General features: G+C 42.3%; 1 protein-coding gene across 2 annotated transcripts; it reads right to left on the minus strand.

The window, feature by feature from the left end:
- Positions 1-1013: 1013 nt before the first annotated feature.
- On the minus strand, positions 1014-18203 carry LOC114643795 (E3 ubiquitin/ISG15 ligase TRIM25-like). Of its 2 annotated transcripts, XR_007936448.1 has the most exons (7): positions 17610-18203; positions 14301-14396; positions 11057-11290; positions 10815-10974; positions 2986-3033; positions 1513-2060; positions 1014-1479 (listed from the first exon to the last, which is right to left on the minus strand). XR_007936448.1 is itself a non-coding variant. In XM_051934793.1 (6 exons), the coding sequence occupies exons 1-6, from the start codon at positions 18168-18170 to the stop codon at positions 1741-1743; spliced, it is 1419 nt and encodes a 472-aa protein (XP_051790753.1). In that variant the 5' UTR covers positions 18171-18203; the 3' UTR covers positions 1014-1740. The 2 variants fall into 2 exon arrangements, 1 of the variants encoding a protein (XP_051790753.1); XM_051934793.1 differs by having other exon boundaries at positions 1014-2060.
- Positions 18204-19762: the final 1559 nt, after the last annotated feature.

Raw genomic sequence — 19762 nt, forward strand, 5'->3', positions numbered from 1 at the left:
TTTACGACCACACACTCGGTATACAAACAAGCCAGTTTCCCTTTCGGTTTGTGCGTGCAGATGATTTCAGCACGTATTGCATTGTTCTCCGTGTGTGCGTGTTTTCACTGTGAAGTCTTTGTGCTCTATTTCATTTCCCGTCTGGTTCGTACGCGCCGATTACTGTATTTAAGCACGTGTTCAGCCTCTCCCTGTTCATTGTTCTCAGTCAGATGTGCCTGCTTTAGCCTATCTGTGAACTCTTTGTGCTCTACAGTATTTTGTGCGCTTTTGCAGTTAACCATGGCTTCTAAGCAAGTGAAGAGTGGTGAGAATTATTAAGACTTAATTATGAGAAGTGTTGCAATGTTACTTTTCTCTTTTTTCAAATGTTAATTTTTGTCCCTGTGCTTAAAACTCATTTAAAAAGTGTGTTTACAGCGATCGGGTTGTAATGCTATTCACGTGAACTTTGTTGGCTTTTAAATATAGTTCGGATTTGTTCAAATGTTCCTTTTTTTCCCCCCTGTGCTTAAAACTCATTTAAAAAGTGTTTATACAGCAATCGGATTGTAAGGCTATAGCGCGAACTGCTGCAATGTTACGGGGGGGGGGGGGGGGGGTAGTTATGGGGGGGGGGGGTTACGGGGGCTCACGTGCTGCTGAGAGAGAGAGAGAGCCTGTGCGTGCAGCTCAGCAGGGAGCCTGGGTGTTTGTGTCAGTGTTACTCAATGTTTTTACATTAGTTTACTATTACACTGTGCATTCTATGTTGTAATTAACTATATTTGTGCTTAAACATCTTTTAAAAAATATATTTACATACAGTTTGTACGGTCTGGAATGGATTAATTGTATTTACATACAATCCTATGGGGGAAATTGCTTCGGTTCACGACCAAATCGGTTTACGACCAGAGTTTTGGAACGAATTATGGTCGTGAACCGAGGTTCCACTCTATCTATCTATCTATCTATCTATCTATCTATCTATCTATCTATCTATCTATCTATCTATCTATCTATCTATCTATCTATCTATCTATCTATCTATCTATCTATCTATCTATCTATCTATCTATCTTGGCTACTATACTAAAAATAAAATCTATCTATCTATCTATCTATCTATCTATCTATCTATCTATCTATCTATCTATCTATCTATCTATCTATCTATCTATCTATCTATCTATCTATCTATCTATCTATCTATCTATCTATCTATCTATCTATCTATCTATCTATCTAGTATATGTTCTGATAGGACAAGCGAGCCCTCAACTGTCTTCAATTCAAAATTTCTTTGAGTGTGTGAATGCGCGTGTGTATGACTATATTTGAAAAAATTACATATCTCAAAAACTACTTGTGCAAACATTTTGCAAAATCAGTTGACCTGGTCCCATAGTAAAATGGAGCAGACCAATTTCTGTATTGTTGGACATAGGTCATACCATTTCAGAAGGATTTGGGGATAAGTGTTTAATAATCCCGTATCTTTGCTAGGATGTAGGGATCCAGGAGTTCTACCCAAAGCAAAAAAACTGCATCATTTTCCAATGATAATTATATTTTTAAGACATGAAAATCAATTTTGATTTTCCACACACACAGACACCATGCTGAAATAAACTTTTCCCGACATTTTTAATCTAATCTGAATGTAACTCACTAGTGAATTTTTGACCCCAACACCATCCCAAGTCTGGACTTGGCTTCAAGAATCCCAGTTGAGCCCTACGGCCCCACTTGACAGGATCAGCTTTTGCCACAAATGTGTTCTAACTCTGACTCTGCAGTGTAAACACACCTATTAATGCAATTTAGAACCCCATATGAGCCATTAAACATGTCAGTGACCCAACTGCATAAATCATCACACTTTTGGTTGCTAATTGAATTGTATACGATTGATTTGCTTTGGGGGCATATTTCACGTAAATACAATATAATAAGTATGAGAAATATCAAAAATCCCAGGTTAACAAAAACTAAGATGATCAGAGCCATTTGAGAGTTTCTAAGCCACATCCAAGTCTTATAAAAGCGGCGCACTTCTATCAAGCTGTGCTGGGAAGCTGGAAAAGAATCACAAAAGATAAAAAAAAAAAACGAGATTAGCAACCTTCTTAAATTGAAAGTAAGCTGTGAAAGATTTCAAGTTTAACAAATTGTGAAACTGGTGGGGAGTTTTGGTGTTTTGCTTACATGTAATGATTTACTGGATTTTTTGACCCATCGGTCTGTTTTCGACTATTCTTGAAAATGTGTGTTTTATTTTAATATATTTGATATACATTATCAATCCCCAAGGGGCAATTGTATTTTTGCATGACTCTTTTGAAGGTAGGGCGGAGTGGTGGCTCTGAGGCTAGGGATTTGCTCTGGTGATTGGAAGGTTGCGAGTTTGAATCCCGTAAATGCCAAGAGTAACTCCACTTCGTTGAGCCCTTGAGGAAGGCCCTTAACCTGCAATTGCTCCATCCTGGCTGTGACGTTAATCTGCATCCAGCCCTGCATGTACAGTAGGTCCTACAACCTGCAGGGAAAAACCTGGGGGTTGGTGGCAGAATTGGCACTCCAGCCACCATAGAAAAAAAACCTCACACTGGTTCCACTCCATCTGAACTAGTGTGGTGCTGAGGTTTAAGGTTTCTTTATGTAGTTACGTTTACACAAGAAAACATGCACTCGGGTCCTAATCTGGGTTCCTGAGTTGGTTTGTCATGTGGTGGGTGTGGCAATGCACTGTATCAGCGTGTGCTCCTAACCTCTCTGTCTCTCTTTTGAAGGTCAAAGCACAGCATCAGGCATTGTACAAGAGCCGGTTATACTCCATTCCTAGATGTTTAAGCCAAAGTAATAACATAGCTTAACATTCTCCAGCCCAATCAGTCCAACTCGTGTTTGCAGGAAGCTTGAGCTGATTCTGGCAGGAAGCAACCCCGGGCAGCACAGTCAAGATGATGATGTGTTTAAAGTGTTAACATTAACATTACTTACTGCTCCTCATCACTGATTTTCTTAGCCTGGAAGTTGAACAACGATGTCCTACAAAAACAGAGAGAGCAGGAATTTGAAAAATTAAAAGCTGTAGTGGCATAATTTCTTCAATTGACCATTAATATATTATCCATCCATCCCTCCATTATCCAACACGCTATATCCTAACTACAGGGTCACAGGGGTCCACTGGAGCCAATCCCAGCCAACACAGGGCACAAGGCAGGAAACAAACCCCGGGCAGGGCGCCAGCCCACCGCAGCCATTAATATATTATTTTTATACAATTTTATTGCCATTATAAATTACTTGACAGTATAAGAATTCCCAGTTGCTCAGACATTCAATGCTACGTCTTATACAAATCAAATCTGACATCCCCTCCTCTGCCCATCTGAAGATTTAACATGAAGTGGTCAGGTCTGCTGTAGCCTAATTTGCAAGTTCCTATCAGGAATCCTGTGCAGCCACCAACCATAGCCAGTGTTTAAGGGTGTGTATGTGCTGTAGTGTGCGTGCGGATTGAGTTTATCATGTGTGTGTGTGGGGGGTGGGGCATGTTAAGAAAACCAAGTCTAATGAGTCCCACTCACCCCCCCCCCCCCCAAATTAAAAAAGTAGGGGCATTTAGGGATAAAATTCCTGGAGAAAGGCAACATGATTTGAGGAGAAGCTACTGTATTCTACTTAAACAAAAGGAAATGGGCAGCTGTTGGAACGCACTTTAAGGTCTGATCAGCGTGAGGGAAATATGAATGGGAACTAATAAAGTACTCTCTATCTATAAAAAATACAACTTATACTTTAACTGGAGACTTTGTGCTCATGTAAGGTCTGAGGGCTGGGCAGGGAGTGGTTCCCTATAATGGCATTTTATGGTATGGCGGCCATTTGGTTGCTGTGGCTTACCTTCACAAAACAAATGTCCAGTTAAAGACTACAGATATTTTGTTCCATTGTGATAGTGACACACATACAATCCATATTACTAACCGAGAATGGTAAACCGGATATGGACGTAGGGACCTGCCCGTGGACGCAGGAGACAGTGCGCAAGCGCCACACAAAGCCCCCCTCCCCAGAGTGAAATGGGAGAGACTACGAACGTGCACAGGCGCCACACAAAGCCCCCAAACCCCCCCCCCCCCCCCCGCCCAAGAGCGCAATGGGAGAGACTACGAACCGTCTGACATGCCGTAAGCAGGATAAAGCGAGGTCAGAAATAAAAGACAGAGTAGGAAACAAACTAAAACGTCATAAAGAGGTTAAAGAACGGGGCCAAACACATGGAGAGCAGGTTACAGGAGTCAGACCCACGCCCCAGAGTGAAACGGGACAGACTACGGAGTACACACACTAACATAAATAAGAAATGAGGCAACGCGCCCATAAACTCAAAAACGAAACAGCGCGATCCACCGAGATCGCAGGAGTAATGGCGAAACAGCTCCACTAACAAAAATAAGAAATGAGGCAATGCGCCCATAGCACACAAAAAAAGAGGAGTCAGACCCACACCCCCGAGTGAAACGGGACAGACTACGGAGTCCACAAAGGGTCACACATCAAGCCCGAGATTACGGCTCAAAACCGAAAGAGCTCCACTGACAGAAATAAGAAATGAGGCGACGCGCCCATAGGTAACGACACCACCACACAAAACACAGGAGTCAGCCCCCCGACCCAGAGTGAAACGGTACAGACTACAGACTCCACAAAGGTTGACAAATCAAGCCCGAGATAGTACGGAAAGCAAATTGCAGTACGGAAATGAAACGGGACAGACTACGGACTCCACAAAGGTTCACAAATCAAGCCCGAGATAGTACGGAAAGCGACTTGCAGTACGGAAATCGCCAGATATTACGAAAGGCGCATTCTCCTACAACATGCAACTGAAATAAACGTCCACACTACACAGCAGAATCCACGCACTTCTAAAAAACCGCAAGCAAACACCCGACATCATACAGAAACTCCACAAATACGGACAAAACAATATATTTGAATCACATTATCCCCGCCCCAGAGTTAAATGGGACAGACTACGGAGTCCACAAAGGTTCACAAATCAAGCCCGACATAGTACGGAAAACGAATTGAAGTACGGAAATCGGCAGATACTACGAAAGGCGTATTCGCCTACAATGCGCAACTGAAATAAACGTACACACTACACAGCAGAATCCACGCACTTCTAAAAAAAACGCAAGCAAACACCCGACATCATACAGAAACCCCACAAATACGGACAATACAACATATTTGAATCACATTTTCCACGCCCCAGAGTGAAACAGGACAGACTATGGAGTCCACATAGGTTCACAAATTAAGCCCGAGATAGTACGGAAAGCGAATTGTAGTACGGAAATCGCCAGATACTACAAAAGGCGTATTCGCCTACAACGCACAACTGAAATAAACGTCCACACTACACAGCAGAATCCACGCACTTCTAAGAAACCGCAAGCAAACACCCGACATCATACAGAAACCCAACAAATACGGACAAAACAACATATTTGAATCACATTACAGTAGTACAATATTAACAGTACAACCACAGATGATACAGGCGCAACACCTGATGGGTAATAAGAATAAACGAACGATCCGTATTACACATACGTCATCCTCACACGTACAAACTATACAGCATAGGTGAATCTCATTACAGTGATGCATTATTAACAGTACAGCCACAGAGAACGCTCCATATTAACAGTAAGTGCAATCATCCATATTACTTACCAATATTACTAACGCTAAACAGCAGGTACGGGTTCAAAACGCCGGTGGTAGGCGAAAGACAGAGTAGACAACAAACTAAAACGTCATAAAGAGGTTATAATGCAAGGAGGCCAAATACATGCAGAGCAGGTTACAGATAATGAAAACTGGAATTCAAAAGACTCAAACAAAAACGTGGGAACGAAACACATTCAGAGCAAGATACAGAAAATGAAAGCAGAAATAAACGACAGTGTCAAACAAACAACGTAAACATTGCATTAGCGCAAAAAAAGAGAAATTATTACTCTGACAAATAACTAAACAGCGAATAGTGATCAAATATATGGACACAGGTGATATGTCAGATGTATGTAAATATTGTAAGGCTGTTCTACCTCACATGCATTTATTGCTTACTTTCCAAAACAAATTAATAATTGCTGATGATGTGGATCGCTTTGTCTGTACTGTAATTCCAAAACCTATCCTGAATTATGGTGCACAGTCATTAAACACATGTCTCAAGGACCTCATTTAAAGGATTCAGCACATTGGGACTCACAGGATTCCAAATATTGTTTTTACGTAAGTTCTGAAATAAAAGTAAAATTAATGAAATAGCAATAATCTTAAAGGTGTGTATCCGGAACACCAAACACAGGGGGTTGGCGAGCGAAGCGAGCAGGGGGCGAAGCCCCCTAGTGAGAGAAGAACAGAAGAGGAAATAAAACAAGTGAATTAGAACTTCAGCAACCTGAAGAGGTTGTCAACACATTTCATTTTGCCTAATCAACAGAACGATGCCAACAATTGAGTTCTAAGAATGTGTCATTCATTTATTATGTTTGTTTTTGTATCACAGTATTTGTTATGGTTCCGTCCTCAGCTTTAATTTATTTACTGATTTGGTATTTATTCACGTATCCTTTTTGTTTTACTTAGTGAATTTTCTTTTTTTCTTATTGTACAGTGATTTCATTGGTATTTTTTTGTTTCTGAGTAATTTTGCTATGTTTTATTATGTCAATTCTGTTAATGATTAGCTTTGTTTCTTATACGTTGAGCCCAAGGGGGTGGGACCCCTGATGTTGCAGCTCTGGTTGACTCACTCACAGCCTATATAAAGCCCTGAGAGGCCAATAGCTCTTGCTTTTATTGTTTGACTTCCTCTTTCTTGAATTTCTTTTGGATTCTTAATCATTAGAAGTGATTGTTTCCGATTTTTAGGTCTTTTGATTTTCTGCCCAATTCTAGTAGTTTATATTGGATTTCAGATTTTAGATTTTGTTAGTTTGAGTTGCCTCAATGTAAGTGCTATTATTGTGAAGTGGAAGAGTTGAGGAGCAAGAACAGCTCAGCCATAAACTGGTAGACCAAGAAAACCCACAAAGTGGGGCCACTGAGTGCTAAAGTGCATAAAGCGTGTAAAAATCGACCAGTCCTTTGTGGCATCACTCATGGCCTGCGGAAGCAACATTAAGTACAAGAACTGTGTGTCAGAGGCTTCATGAAATGGGTTTCCAATGCTATGGGTTTCCAGTGTCAGCTGGAGTTGTGTAAAACATGTTGCTATTGGACTCTGGAGCACTGCAAACAGTTCTCTGGAGTGATGAATCACACTTCACTATTTGGCACTCTGATGGACGTATCTGAGTTTGATGGATGCCAAGGGAACACCATCTTCTGGACTGCATAGTACCTACTGTAAAGTTTGGTGGAGGAGAGTTAATGTTCTGGGGCTGTTTGTCAGGGTTTGGGTTAGCCCCCCTGGTTCCAGTGAAGGGAACTCTTAATGCTACAATACACAAAGACTTTGCAGACAATTGTGTGTTTCCAACATTGTGGCAACACTTTGGGGAAGGCCCTTTTCTGTTCCAGAATGACTGTGCCGCTGTGAACAAAGTCAGGTCCCTAAAGGCTTTGAAGACCTCGAGTGGCCTGCACTGAACCCTGACCTCAATCCTACTGAACACCTAAATTGAAACGTTTATTTTCAGACAGATATTCTCACCCAACATCCGTTTCTAACCTCACAAATGCTCTTTTGGCTGAATGGGCACAAACTCCAACAGACATCCTCCAAAATCTTGAGGAAAGTCTTCTCAGAAGAACGGAGGGTGGTTTAGTCATGGTCCATATTAATGCCTATGGTTTTGGAATGGGATGTCCAACAAGCTCTTATCGGTGTGATGGTCAGGTATCCACAAACCTTTGGCCAAACGTTTGTTCTAGTTTATCTTTGTGCCTGTGTATGTGGTATATGTGTATTTAATTTATTTGTTCTATTTCTACTTTCTCTTTATTTAAGATTGAGTCCAAATCTGAACATACAGTGCATCCGGAAAGTATTTCCAGCGCATCACTTTTTCCACATTTTGTTATGTTACAGCCTTATTCCAAAATGGATTAAAATCATTTTTTTCCCTCAGAATTCTACACACAACACCCCATAATGACAACGTGAAAAAAGTTTACTTGAGATTTTTGCAAATTTATTAAAAATAAAAAAAATTGAGAAAGCACATGTACATAAGTATTCACAGCCTTTGCTGTGAAGCTCGAAATTGAGCTCAGGTGCATCCTTTTTCCCCTGATCATCCTTGAGATGTTTCTGCAGCTTAATTGGAGTCCACCTGTGGTAAATTCAGTTGACTGGACATGATTTGGAAAGGCACACACCTGTCTATATAAGGTCCCACAGTTAACAGTTCATGTCAAAGCACAAACCAAGCATGAAGTCAAAGGAATTGTCTGTAGACCTCCGAGACATGATTGTCTCGAGGCACAAATCTGGGGAAGGATACAGAAAAATTTCTGCTGCTTTGAAGGTCCCAATGAGCACAGTGGCCTCCATCATCCGTAAGTGGAAGAAGTTCGAAACCACCAGGAGCTGGCTGGCCATCTAAACTGAGCGATCGGGGGAGAAGGATCTTAGTCAAGGAGGTGATCAAGAACCCGATGGTCACTCTGTCAGAGCTCCAGAGGTCCTCTGCGGAGAGAGGAGAACCTTCCAGAAGGACAACCATCTCTGCAGCAATCCACCAATCAGGCCTGTATGGTAGAGTGGCCAGATGGAAGCCACTCCTTAGTAAAAGGCACATGGCAGCCCGCCTGGAGTTTGCCAAAAGGCACCTGAAGGATTCTCAGACCATGAGAAAGAAAATTCTCTGGTCTGATGAGACAAAGATTGAATTCTTTGGTGTGAATGCCAGACATCACGTTTGGAGGAAACCTGGCACCATCCCTACAGTGAAGCATGGTGGTGGCAGCATCATGCTGTGGGGATGTTTTTCAGCGGCAGGGACTGGGAGACTAGTCAGAATAAAGGGAAAGATGACTGCAGCAATGTACAGAGACATCCTGGATGAAAACCTGCTCCAGAGCGCTCTTGACCTCAGACTGGGGCGACGGTTCATCTTTCAGCAGGACAACGACCCTAAGCACACAGCCAAGATATCAAAGGAGTGGCTTCAGGACAACTCTGTGAATGTCCTTGAGTGGCCCAGCCAGAGCCCAGACTTGAATCCGATTGAACATCTCTGGAGAGATCTTAAAATGGCTGTGCACCGACGCTTCCCATCCAACCTGATGGAGTTTGAGAGGTGCTGCAAAGAGGAATGGGCGAAACTGGCCAAAGATAGGTGTGCCAAGCTTGTGGCATCATATTCAAAAAGACTTGAGGCTGTAATTGCTGCCAAAGGTGCATCGACAAAGTATTGAGCAAAGGCTGTGAATACTTATGTACATGGGATTTCTCAGCTTTTTTATTTTTAATAAATTTGCAAAAACCTCAAGTAAACTTTTTTCACGTTGTCATTATGGGGTGTTGTGTGTAGAATTCTGAGGAAAAAAATGAATTGAATCCATTTTGGAATAAGGCTGTAACATAACAAAATGTGGAAAAAGTGATGTGCTGTGAATACTTTCTGGATGCACTGTACAGCATTGGTTTGAGAAAAGATAATTGAATATTTCCTAACATAACAGCCATATGGCCAATCTTGAATCTGTCCCAGAATTTGTGCAAAGCCGTAATAAGATTATTATATGCGCAATGTCCACTTTCTTTAACCATGTGCTAGAAGAATTTTACATTTGTTTTAACAGATTTTTTGCTTCTGTATGCTTTTCAGATGTGCTAATCGAAAAAAATCAATAAGCAGTTGTATTTTTCTCATCTCTATAGTTATATTTAATAGATTTAATGTAGAATAAAATAATAACACCAGCTGAATAAAGTGATGCAAATGGTGCCTGTGCACACTGCTAAGCATCACTAAGCTTGGTTTGTATCTGAAGAAGATGTTGCTGGGTTATTCACATTTATTGTCATGTACACACAGTATAATGAAATTCTTATTTGTATGTCTTCCACAGTCTAGTGACGGAGATGATGAATTCAACACAGCCAACAAATACAACTCATGCACTTCAGAAGAGGTGATCCTCCTGAAGCTAAGCATGTTCAGGCCCGGCCAGTACTTGGATGGGAGACCAACCAGGAAAAAGCTTGGGTTGCTGCTGGAAGGGCTGTTGGTGAGGCCAGCGGGTGACACTTACCCTGTGGTCTGAATATGGACACCAACGCCCCAGTGCAGTGATGGGGACACTTGTGCTGTAAAAATGGTGCCACCCTTCGGTTGAGATGTAAAACTGATGTCCTGACACTCTGTGGTCATATAAATTCCTGGGCATCTTTCATAAAGAGAAGAGTATATCCCAATGCCCTGGATACGTTGCCCACCATGGCCTAGTCATTCTGCCTGTCCTAATCATCTCATATCTCTAATAGGCTAACAATCTCTCACCACTTCACCACCTAACAGCTAATGTGTGTTGAGTGTAAAATTGGGTATGCTGCACATTAGTAGTAGTTGAAGTGACACTCCACTCATTAAAGTGCTTTGAGTAGTGAGAGAAGTGCTCTATTAATGAAAAGAATTATTATTATTAGATGATTTGCCAGTATGATTATTTGTTGATTAGAAAATTTAAGTGTGAATGATAATGTATTTTTCCTGATTTAATTAAAAATATGTTTCTTGAAATCATAAAAGTATGACATGGTATATTATAATTTCAAATTGACAAACCTTCCTCAGTTTCTTCTACGAATTCCCACTGGCTGATCTCCTCCACACTTTGTTTCAGATGAGACAATTCCTTCCTCAGAAGCGCAGCCGAGAAGTCTGTGCTGACGTCAACACTGGGATGGCTTTGCTCGTGAATTGGGGTAGAGACTGATGGAAAGGTCTGCAATATCACAGCAAAGAAATAAGGAAACTGAAAGAAGATATTCTTCATTAGATCTTTTCCCTATGGTAGCACTTCTCACCTGCAGGACGTAGATGTCATTGTCAGTCTCTGAAAGCTCAGTTAGCTCAGCGTCTCTCTTATTTAGAACCTCAATTTCCTTCTCAAGTCGTTCAATTGGTTCTTTAAACTTTTCCACCTCTTTATTCTCTTGATCTTTAAAAAGCTGGGTTATTTTTTGGCAGGTTTCCTCAATGCTGTTGATCAGGTCTTTGAGAACCTCCATGCTTTCCTGTTCTTCGATCTCTACAGAGTCCTGATTGACACAGAGAATGGCATTTTTAGGGGTTCTGCATATTCATTATCTGCTCTAATCTTTCTTCTTACCATTTCCATTTCTTAGATACTATTCTCTTTTTACTAGAAAGTCAACAACTTTACCCTGGAAGTTGGTTGTCCATTTAATGTTGCACAGTTTATGTACATTTCTATCTCCTCAGCAAATCCCCAGTATATGCAGGTGCCTTCATCTCACCAGAGAAGTTGCCTTTTTGCAGTAAACCAGTACTTCTCTCTACCTTCTCTAGAGGACCAAACTGGTAGTACAAGGAAAAGTCTTGGGGAGAAACTGAATAAGCCTAAGAGGAGAATGGTGTGTTGGGGGAATTGGGAGCATAGATAGATAGATAGATAGATAGATAGATAGATAGATAGATAGATAGATAGATAGATAGATAGATAGATAGATAGATAGATAGATAGATAGATAGATAGATAGATAGATAGATAGATAGATAGATAGATAGATAAGAACTTTATTTATCCCGAGGGAAATTCTTTGGTCATATACATGCTCAGTGCAACAAGAGGAATAAAGATAAGGTAGTAAAGAGTTAAAAAGATCAGTAGTAATAGTGCAAACAGAATAACAAAATAACTCTAAACAAAGTAACAAATAACTATAACTATAACTAATAGTTTGTATTATAACTATATAACTAATTTGTGCAAAGCAACAAACAACTATAACTAAAACTATAACAGATATAATAAAACAACAGATTATTAGTGCAAGTGGTTATGAAAAGTGACTTAGTGTTTGTGCCATGAATAAATGAGATAGCAGCATATGATGATGGGATGAAACAAACATTCAGTAACATACAGATGAGTAAATAAAAAACCGAATGAGACCTAATGACAAAAATTCTGAAAAAGATCACCTACAGAATGAGGAAGAGTTATACAGTCTTATTGCCACAGGTAGAAAGGATTTCCTGTGGCGTTCGGTTCTGCATTTGGAGGCAATGAGTCTTTTGCTGTGTGTGCTCTGATGACCCATCAAGGAGGCGTGCATGGGGTGAGAGGGGTTGTCCATGATACCGAGAAGCTTTTTCAGCATTCTCCTCTCAGATACCTCCACCAGGTTCTCCAGTCTGACACCCAGGACAGAACCAGCCTTTTTAATCAGCTTGTTCAGCCTGTTGGCATCAGCTGTCTTCAACCCACTGCCCCAGTACACAACTGCAAAAAACACCACGCTCTCTACCGCAGAGTGATAGAACATAGTCAGCATTTTCCTACAGACATTGAAAGACCTGAGCCTCCTCAGTAGGTAAAGCTGGCTCTGCCCTTTCTTGAAAACCGTGTTGGTGTTCTTGGACCAGTCCAGTTTACTGTCAATGTGTACCCCCAGGTACCTGTAGTCCTCAACCACCTCAACATCCGTTCCTCTGATGGTGACAGGGGTGGGAAAAGGAGCCTGCTTCCTAAAGTCCACAACCAGTTCCTTCATCTTTGTGATGTTTATCTGTAAATGGTTTAGCTCACACCACTCCACAAAGCTGTCCACCACCCCCCTATATTCATCCTCCTGTCCATCCCTGATACAGGCCACAATGGCAGAGTCATCAGAGAATTTCTGCAGGTGACATGACTGAGACCTGTACCTGAAGTCAGACGTGTAGAGGGTGAAGAGGAAGGGTGATAGGACAGTTCCCTGCAGCGCCCCCGTGCTGCTCAGGATGCTATCAGAGCAGCAGCTCTTCAGCCGGACATGCTGTGGTCGATTGGTTAGATAGTCTGTAATCCAGGCTACCAATGGGGCGTCCACCTGCATTTCCGTGAGCTTATTCCCCAGCAGTGATGGTCTGATTGTGTTAAAAGCACTGGAGAAGTCAAAAAACATGACCCTCACAGTGTTCCCAACAATGTCCAAATGAGAATAAGCCTGGTTTAGCAGATAGATGATGGCGTCCTCCACGCCAATACGGGGCCGATAAGCAAACTGTAGGGGGTCCAGCCAGGGCTCCACCAGCAGACGCATATGTTTCAGGAGAAGTCTCTCCAGCACTTTCATGACATGTGAAGTCAGAGCCACTGGCCTGTAGTCGCTGGGGGTCAACGGGTGGGTCTTTTTGGGGACAGGAACCAGACAGGATGTCTTCCAGAGTGACGGGACCCTCTGCAGTTTCAGACTCATGTTGAAGATCAGATGTAGAACTCCACACAGCTGGGCAGCACAGCACCTGAGCGCCCTGGGCCTGATGCCATCAGGACCTGCAGCTTTACTGGGATGAAGTCTACACAGTTCCCTTCTGATGTCATCAACTGAGAGGGACAGAGAGAGACAGGCTGTGGGAGCAGGAGAGGGGGGAGGAGAATGGAGAAGGTGAGAAGAGCTGAGTGTGGGGGGAGGAGACGTAGGGGAGTCAAACCTATTAAAGTGCAGATTTAGGCTGTTTGCACATTCCACGTCTCCATCCATCCCAACACCCCTCTTTTGTTTCAAGCCAGTAATGGCCCTCATTCCATTCCACACCTCCCTGGGGTTGTTTTCTTGGAGTTTGCTTTCCAGCTTCCTCCTGTAGCAGTCTTTCCCCTCTGCAATCTTAGATTTCAGCTCCCTCTGTACCAGTCTCAACTCCTCTTTGTCACCGTTTCTGAAAGCTCTCTTCTTTTTGTTGAGTGTGGCTTTGATGTCTTTAGTTACCCAGGGTTTATTGTTTATTGTTGGGGAAGCAACGAACAGTTTTTTTGGGAACAACAGTGTCCACACAGAAGTGGACACACCAAATGAACACACCAAAAATAAAATAAACACATAAAATGAACACACCAAAAAATTAACCAGAAGTTCCAGGGAGTACATGTGGCTCAAAGCACACATGCAATATGAAACACCTCGCAGCAATGCAGGACCTAATGCTGTAGTCTTTTTGCAGGATGCCAACATGACTGATGGGGTGGAGAATCAAGAGAATGGGTGTGCTCCTAGAACAACAGCTAAGCAAAGCAGCCATGACAGAGCTGACAGCAGATCTCACCTTAATGTTTTTGATGGTCTGTTTCAGCACTTCTAGTTGTTTCTCTCTGTCACTGATTCTGTCCCGAGTGTTCTGTTGAAGCTCCTCTAGTTGGATCTGTATGAAGGCACAACACATGGAAGGAAATAAATAAAAGGAAATAAATACTGTCAAAAAGTACACAATATAAATATATACACAGAGAAACTTTTTTTTTGTCTGTCTGTCTGTTGGGCATACTCTGCGTTAGTATTTGTGACACACCATGTTGGAATATATTTTGTACTGAACTGCTGCTGAGAAGCCGAAAGAGGACTTGCAATATCGTTATTTTTTTATAGTTCATATTTACTGAATAATTGTCTTAAGAAAGTGCAATGTCATTTGATTTTTCCATTTTTTTCCTTGAGATTACAGAATTTCGAGAAACTGCATCCTTCACCAGCTGAGAACTGAGAAGGAATTGAGCAGAGAAGTGGAGCAGCCGCTGTATGCAAATGAAGTCCTCTACCAGAAGCGAAGTGGAAGGATGAAAGCTCGGTGAAAGTCAAAGATGGCATCCTCGGGTACACTCAGTAATCTCTGTTCTGTCAGCTTCTTCTTACTCCTTACAATACAGTACGAGACACGTACAGATTCGATATGGGTTGAGGGGTTTGGTTGCTCCCACTGGATTGTTGCTCTCGCTTATGTACAGTACATATACTTTGAATAACAGGTGGGTGACAGACCCCCTTGGTGGTAATACTGCCATGTGCTGCTCCACTCCAGTTCACAAAGCTTTATTTTGTAAAATCTTTATTTCTCTATCTAAGCAGTAAAGGGTTAGTTATGTATTAAAGGACTACTAGCTGCTCTTATAAGCATTAGATACTAGGAAGGCATTATGCTACAGCTGTTGGGTGTGCTGACAGGAAACTGCTTTGGCAAGCTGCAGAAGAGTAGGTCAAGGTCAAGGGACAGAAAGAACTGGTTAGAGCTAGTCTGAGAGAACGAAAGAGTAGAGAAGTTTTGAAAAGTTTCTGAGAATGTAACTAAGCCAGCTCTCTATGTAATGTAAGCTAATGAACCAATCAGAGCAAATGTTAAAGCAACAGAACTGCTATGTAACCTGAAGTGTCTATACACATGCAAATTCACTTTCCTGTCTGTCAGATTCTGGCAGAAAAGCGTCCCCTTTCATGAAAGGAAAATAAATACAGGAAGACAAGCTTTCTCCTGTCTGGTTCATTGACTGCTGAAAAATGAGAGGGAGAGATTATTTTTCCACCACAACAGCCAAAGAGAGCTTGTTGTTTTGCTGTTGTGCCCTAAGGGCCATTTCCTTTTCCACCTTAAGGTGTGATCTTTAGTTTGGACAATCGTATTAAAGGGGACGACTCAACCCAACTTTTCATTGTTAGTCAACCTGTCATTCCCGCATCCAGCCACAATGCACAAACAACCGTCAAGTCAGGTAGCCCCCAGATGTGTGCTCAGCCATGACACCTGTGCAGCTTTGAAACCTAAACAGAGTGGCAGCAGCTGTGTGTGTGAAATCAAATTTTCATCTCCCTGAAGAGACTGTCGTATGTTTGGCATCGTGCTAAAACACTAAAGTTCATTATGGCGGTGTGCAATGCCACCTGCTTTTAACCTTATCTTGTTGAGTCATTATGAGCAGCCCAGCCTGCAGTGTGATGTGACAATGGAGACGTATCTTAATACCATGTGTAAATGTAGATTATATGCAAATACAATATATGCATAAAACACACTTTAAAATTTTCGTCACAGGCTGTATTTAACATGTTTTAAATGTTGATGAAGGGGGTTTGACATCCTTCCTGAACCTGGACAAGAACCTGATGCAGGTTTGAACCCCAGACACAGGATCCATGACGTGGAAGCACTAACCACTAAGCTGCCTTGTCATCCATCCACATGTAATATTTACTCTAAAGTAAATACTTTAAGGGAAATAAACTGTTGAGGGATTTAGGAATTTGAATCAAATCCAATAAGGCCCAGAAGCTGATATACGAATTTCTTATATAGCCAAGTAAGAGACGGAACAGGTCATTGGACCAGTGTGAAAAACAAGGGTGTGTAAGTGCAGACTGCGATGGACTCCACCTGTCAGTGGGGTTACCAGTTTCCTCACAAATAAGAAACAGCAGGTGAAACTGGAGAAACTCGCATCTAGCTCTCGTAGAATCAGCACTGGTGCCCACCAGGGATGTGTACTCTCCCCACTGCTCTTCTCCTTCTATACAAAGACTGCACCTCTAAAGACCCCTCTGTCAAGCTCCTCAAATATGTAGATGACACAACCATTACTGGTGATATTAGGAATGGTGATGGATCTGCATACAGAAGGGTGGTTCAGCAGCTGGCCTGTTGGTCCGCTGAGAACAATCTGGAGTTAAACACACTCAAAAGTGTGGAGATGAAAGTGGACTTCAGAAGGGGTCTCCAGATATTACAGTCCCTCTCCTTTCTTAACAATAATGTATCAGTTGTGGAAACCTTCACATTTGAAGGCTCTATAATCACCCAGAACTTGACATGGAAGACCAACCTAGGCTCCATAATGAAAAGGCACAGCAGCAGATGGAGTTCTGGTGACAGCCTAAGGAGTTCAGTCTACCACAGGAGTTGCTAATTCAGTTCTATGCAACAATCATTGAGTCTGCTCTCAGCTCATCCATCTCACTGTGGTTTGGATCGGCAACTAAACAAGAGAAGAACAGGCTACAACAAATAGTCAGGTCTGCTGAAAAGATCATTGGCACCAATCTTCCCACCTGACAGGACCTGTGCAATTCCAGAGTCATGAAGTAGGCAGAGAAAATCATCACCGACCTCTCACATCCTGTCCACAACCCTTTAGAACTTCTCTCATCTGCCAGGCATTGTAGTCTAAACTACGGTAAAACAAGCAGATATAAGAACAGGTTCTTGTCACAGGTCATCAAGCTCACAAATGGCCCTCCTTGCTTAGTACGGTCACTAAACCCAACCCAATATCTGTCAGTATTCTTATTTATAATTAAAATGTGTATATTTCAGTATTTCCTGCACTTATCAATTGTGTATGTGTCTGTCATGTCATAATACTTGGAGAGTCATAAAAAACCGAGTCATATCCCTTGTATACAAGCACACTTGACCCATAAATGTGACTCTGATTCTGATTTCACCCCTCTGTACTCATCAGTTAACATCATAATACTCCCAACCAGATTGCAGCCCTGAAGGTTTTTAATCCAACATACACACAAGTCACAAACAAGTCCACACCATTATGGCTTGAAGTCAAACTGTCAGTTAGCTAAAGGACGCCCTTACCTTTTTCTTTGCTCTTTCCTTTTCAGGCAGGACAGTGTGGTGGTTCTTGTGTTTATCAGCCACACATGAGCTGCAGATGCACACACAATGATCAGTACAAAACAGCTCCAGAGCTTTCTGGTGTTCTGAGCACATGTAATTCTCGATGTTTCTCGTTGGATTCACTAGTTTGTGATTCTTCAAGGTATTGATTTTGTAGTGGGATTGGAGGTGAATCTCACAGTATGAGGCCAAGCAGGTGAGGCAGGACTTGACGGCTTTGAGCTTGATTTCACTACAGAAACTGCACTCTATGTCATCAGGTCCAGCTCTACTCTGAGATGCCATGTTTAACTTCTCCACTGCATTAGCCAGGTGTATGTTAATGCAAAGATCCAGTCTCTGGGTGAAGGTCTTTCTGCAGTGTGGACATCTGCAAACCCCTGCTTGATCCCAGCTATCTGTAATGCATGCCAAGCAGAAACTGTGTCCACACTGTAGTGACACAGGATGCTTTAGAATATCCAGGCATATGGAACAGGTCAACGCATCCCACGGCATCGAGAGGCTTGATTCTTCCATTGTGCTCCTCTGACAAAATTCCAGTCATGCGGAAATTACAGAAGATGGAAAGATAAACAACAGCCTAAAAGGGGCGGTGCCTGAGCTTAGGCCAATGGATGAGAAGTTGCATAGTCACCAGAGTGAACGTTCTAAATAAAACTTAAGGAAGTGAAAAGAGTTGTCATACTGTATACCAGAATACACCTTCTCTTTACACTCCTTTGACGTCTTCTCTGCTTCTTAATGGGTGCAGCAGCCTCTCTGTCCAATAAAATAACTTGATGTTTGCTGCCAGCACAATAATTCAGCTAAGCAGGTTTGACAACTTTTCAGTCAAGTGTGAAATGTTTGCCTATAAGATGATTAAATAAGGAGTGCATAGTAAGGACAGCTTCAGCTGTATGTTTTGTTTCAATTTTTAGATATTTTCATTGATTTTTAGAAATTTTTCATTGACTTTTCATTGAAAGTGTAGGCACATGTGCAGTGACCCAGTCCAACTAACCTGCAACTCACCTTGATGAAATCAAACAGGTTTGATTTTGTCTTTACTGACAGGGGCACAAGTGTGTTAGAAAGTCATCATGCAGTCACTAAATGTGACATGCCAATCAATTTTCAGTTGTGTAAACTGTGTGGTCCCCAGGGGGCGCTGCAGCTCCCCAAACTCCCAACACAAAGGCTCAGACACAAGTTTCGGTAGGTACAAAGGGCTTTACTGGTGCAGAACTTTTCCAAGTAAGTGTTTCCCACACTGCAACCACAATTTCTAATTCTGTTGTCTCTCCTTCCTCTCCTCTGCTCCTCCAGGCAAGCTTTGTCTTCCTCCTCCTGACTCTGGCTCCCCTAACTGCACCAGACTGCTCCTTTTATGTAACACCCAGGAGTACTTCTGGCGTCCCAAAACTGTGGGCCGAGAGTACTTCTGGGTAAGGCTGGAGAATGACAAAGTACGCCTTGTTAATCCCCTCAGCTCCCCCTGGCAGCACCCACGGACCCAACAGGGCTGAGGCTATGGACTACTGTTCCCAATGTGTGAGTTTAAGCACCTCAGGGTCTTGTTCATGAGTGGGGGAAAAGGGGATGGTGAGATTGACAGACGAATTGTGATGGCAAGCACAGTTATGCAATCTTAATACTGATCTGTAGTGGCGAAGAAGGAGCTGAACAACTTCAGCCACCTCCAATGTGCAGTATCCACCTGAAAGATGTGATGGCAGCCATTCTTGTGCCAGTATGCTCGCCACACTTTAGCTATTAGGTAGTGAAAGGGTGAAACAAATAGTTAGCTAAGGGTGGGTAATTTAGCCAGGACACCTGCTCCCAACTCATTAGGCTCTCTCTTTTAACACCCGACTTGAGAGTACTTCTGGTGATCAATCTATTCTCTCTTGGAAGTACTTCCGGGTCACTCAACAGTTAATTCCCAACAGCTACCCCTACTAGCCACCACAGAACCCTACTGGACCACAACTCTCAAGCTGCACTGCAAGCATCCATACCGGGGCCAACCAGAAATGACGCTGACACCCAGTGTACGAGGGAATGATCTGCCCATAGCAGGCAGTCTTGCACTATCCAGTATTTCTGGCCTCCTGATCGGGAAAAGG

The sequence above is a fragment of the Erpetoichthys calabaricus genome, chromosome 12 (assembly GCF_900747795.2).
Source record: "Erpetoichthys calabaricus chromosome 12, fErpCal1.3, whole genome shotgun sequence".
NCBI classification, from domain to species: Eukaryota; Metazoa; Chordata; class Cladistia; order Polypteriformes; family Polypteridae; genus Erpetoichthys; species Erpetoichthys calabaricus.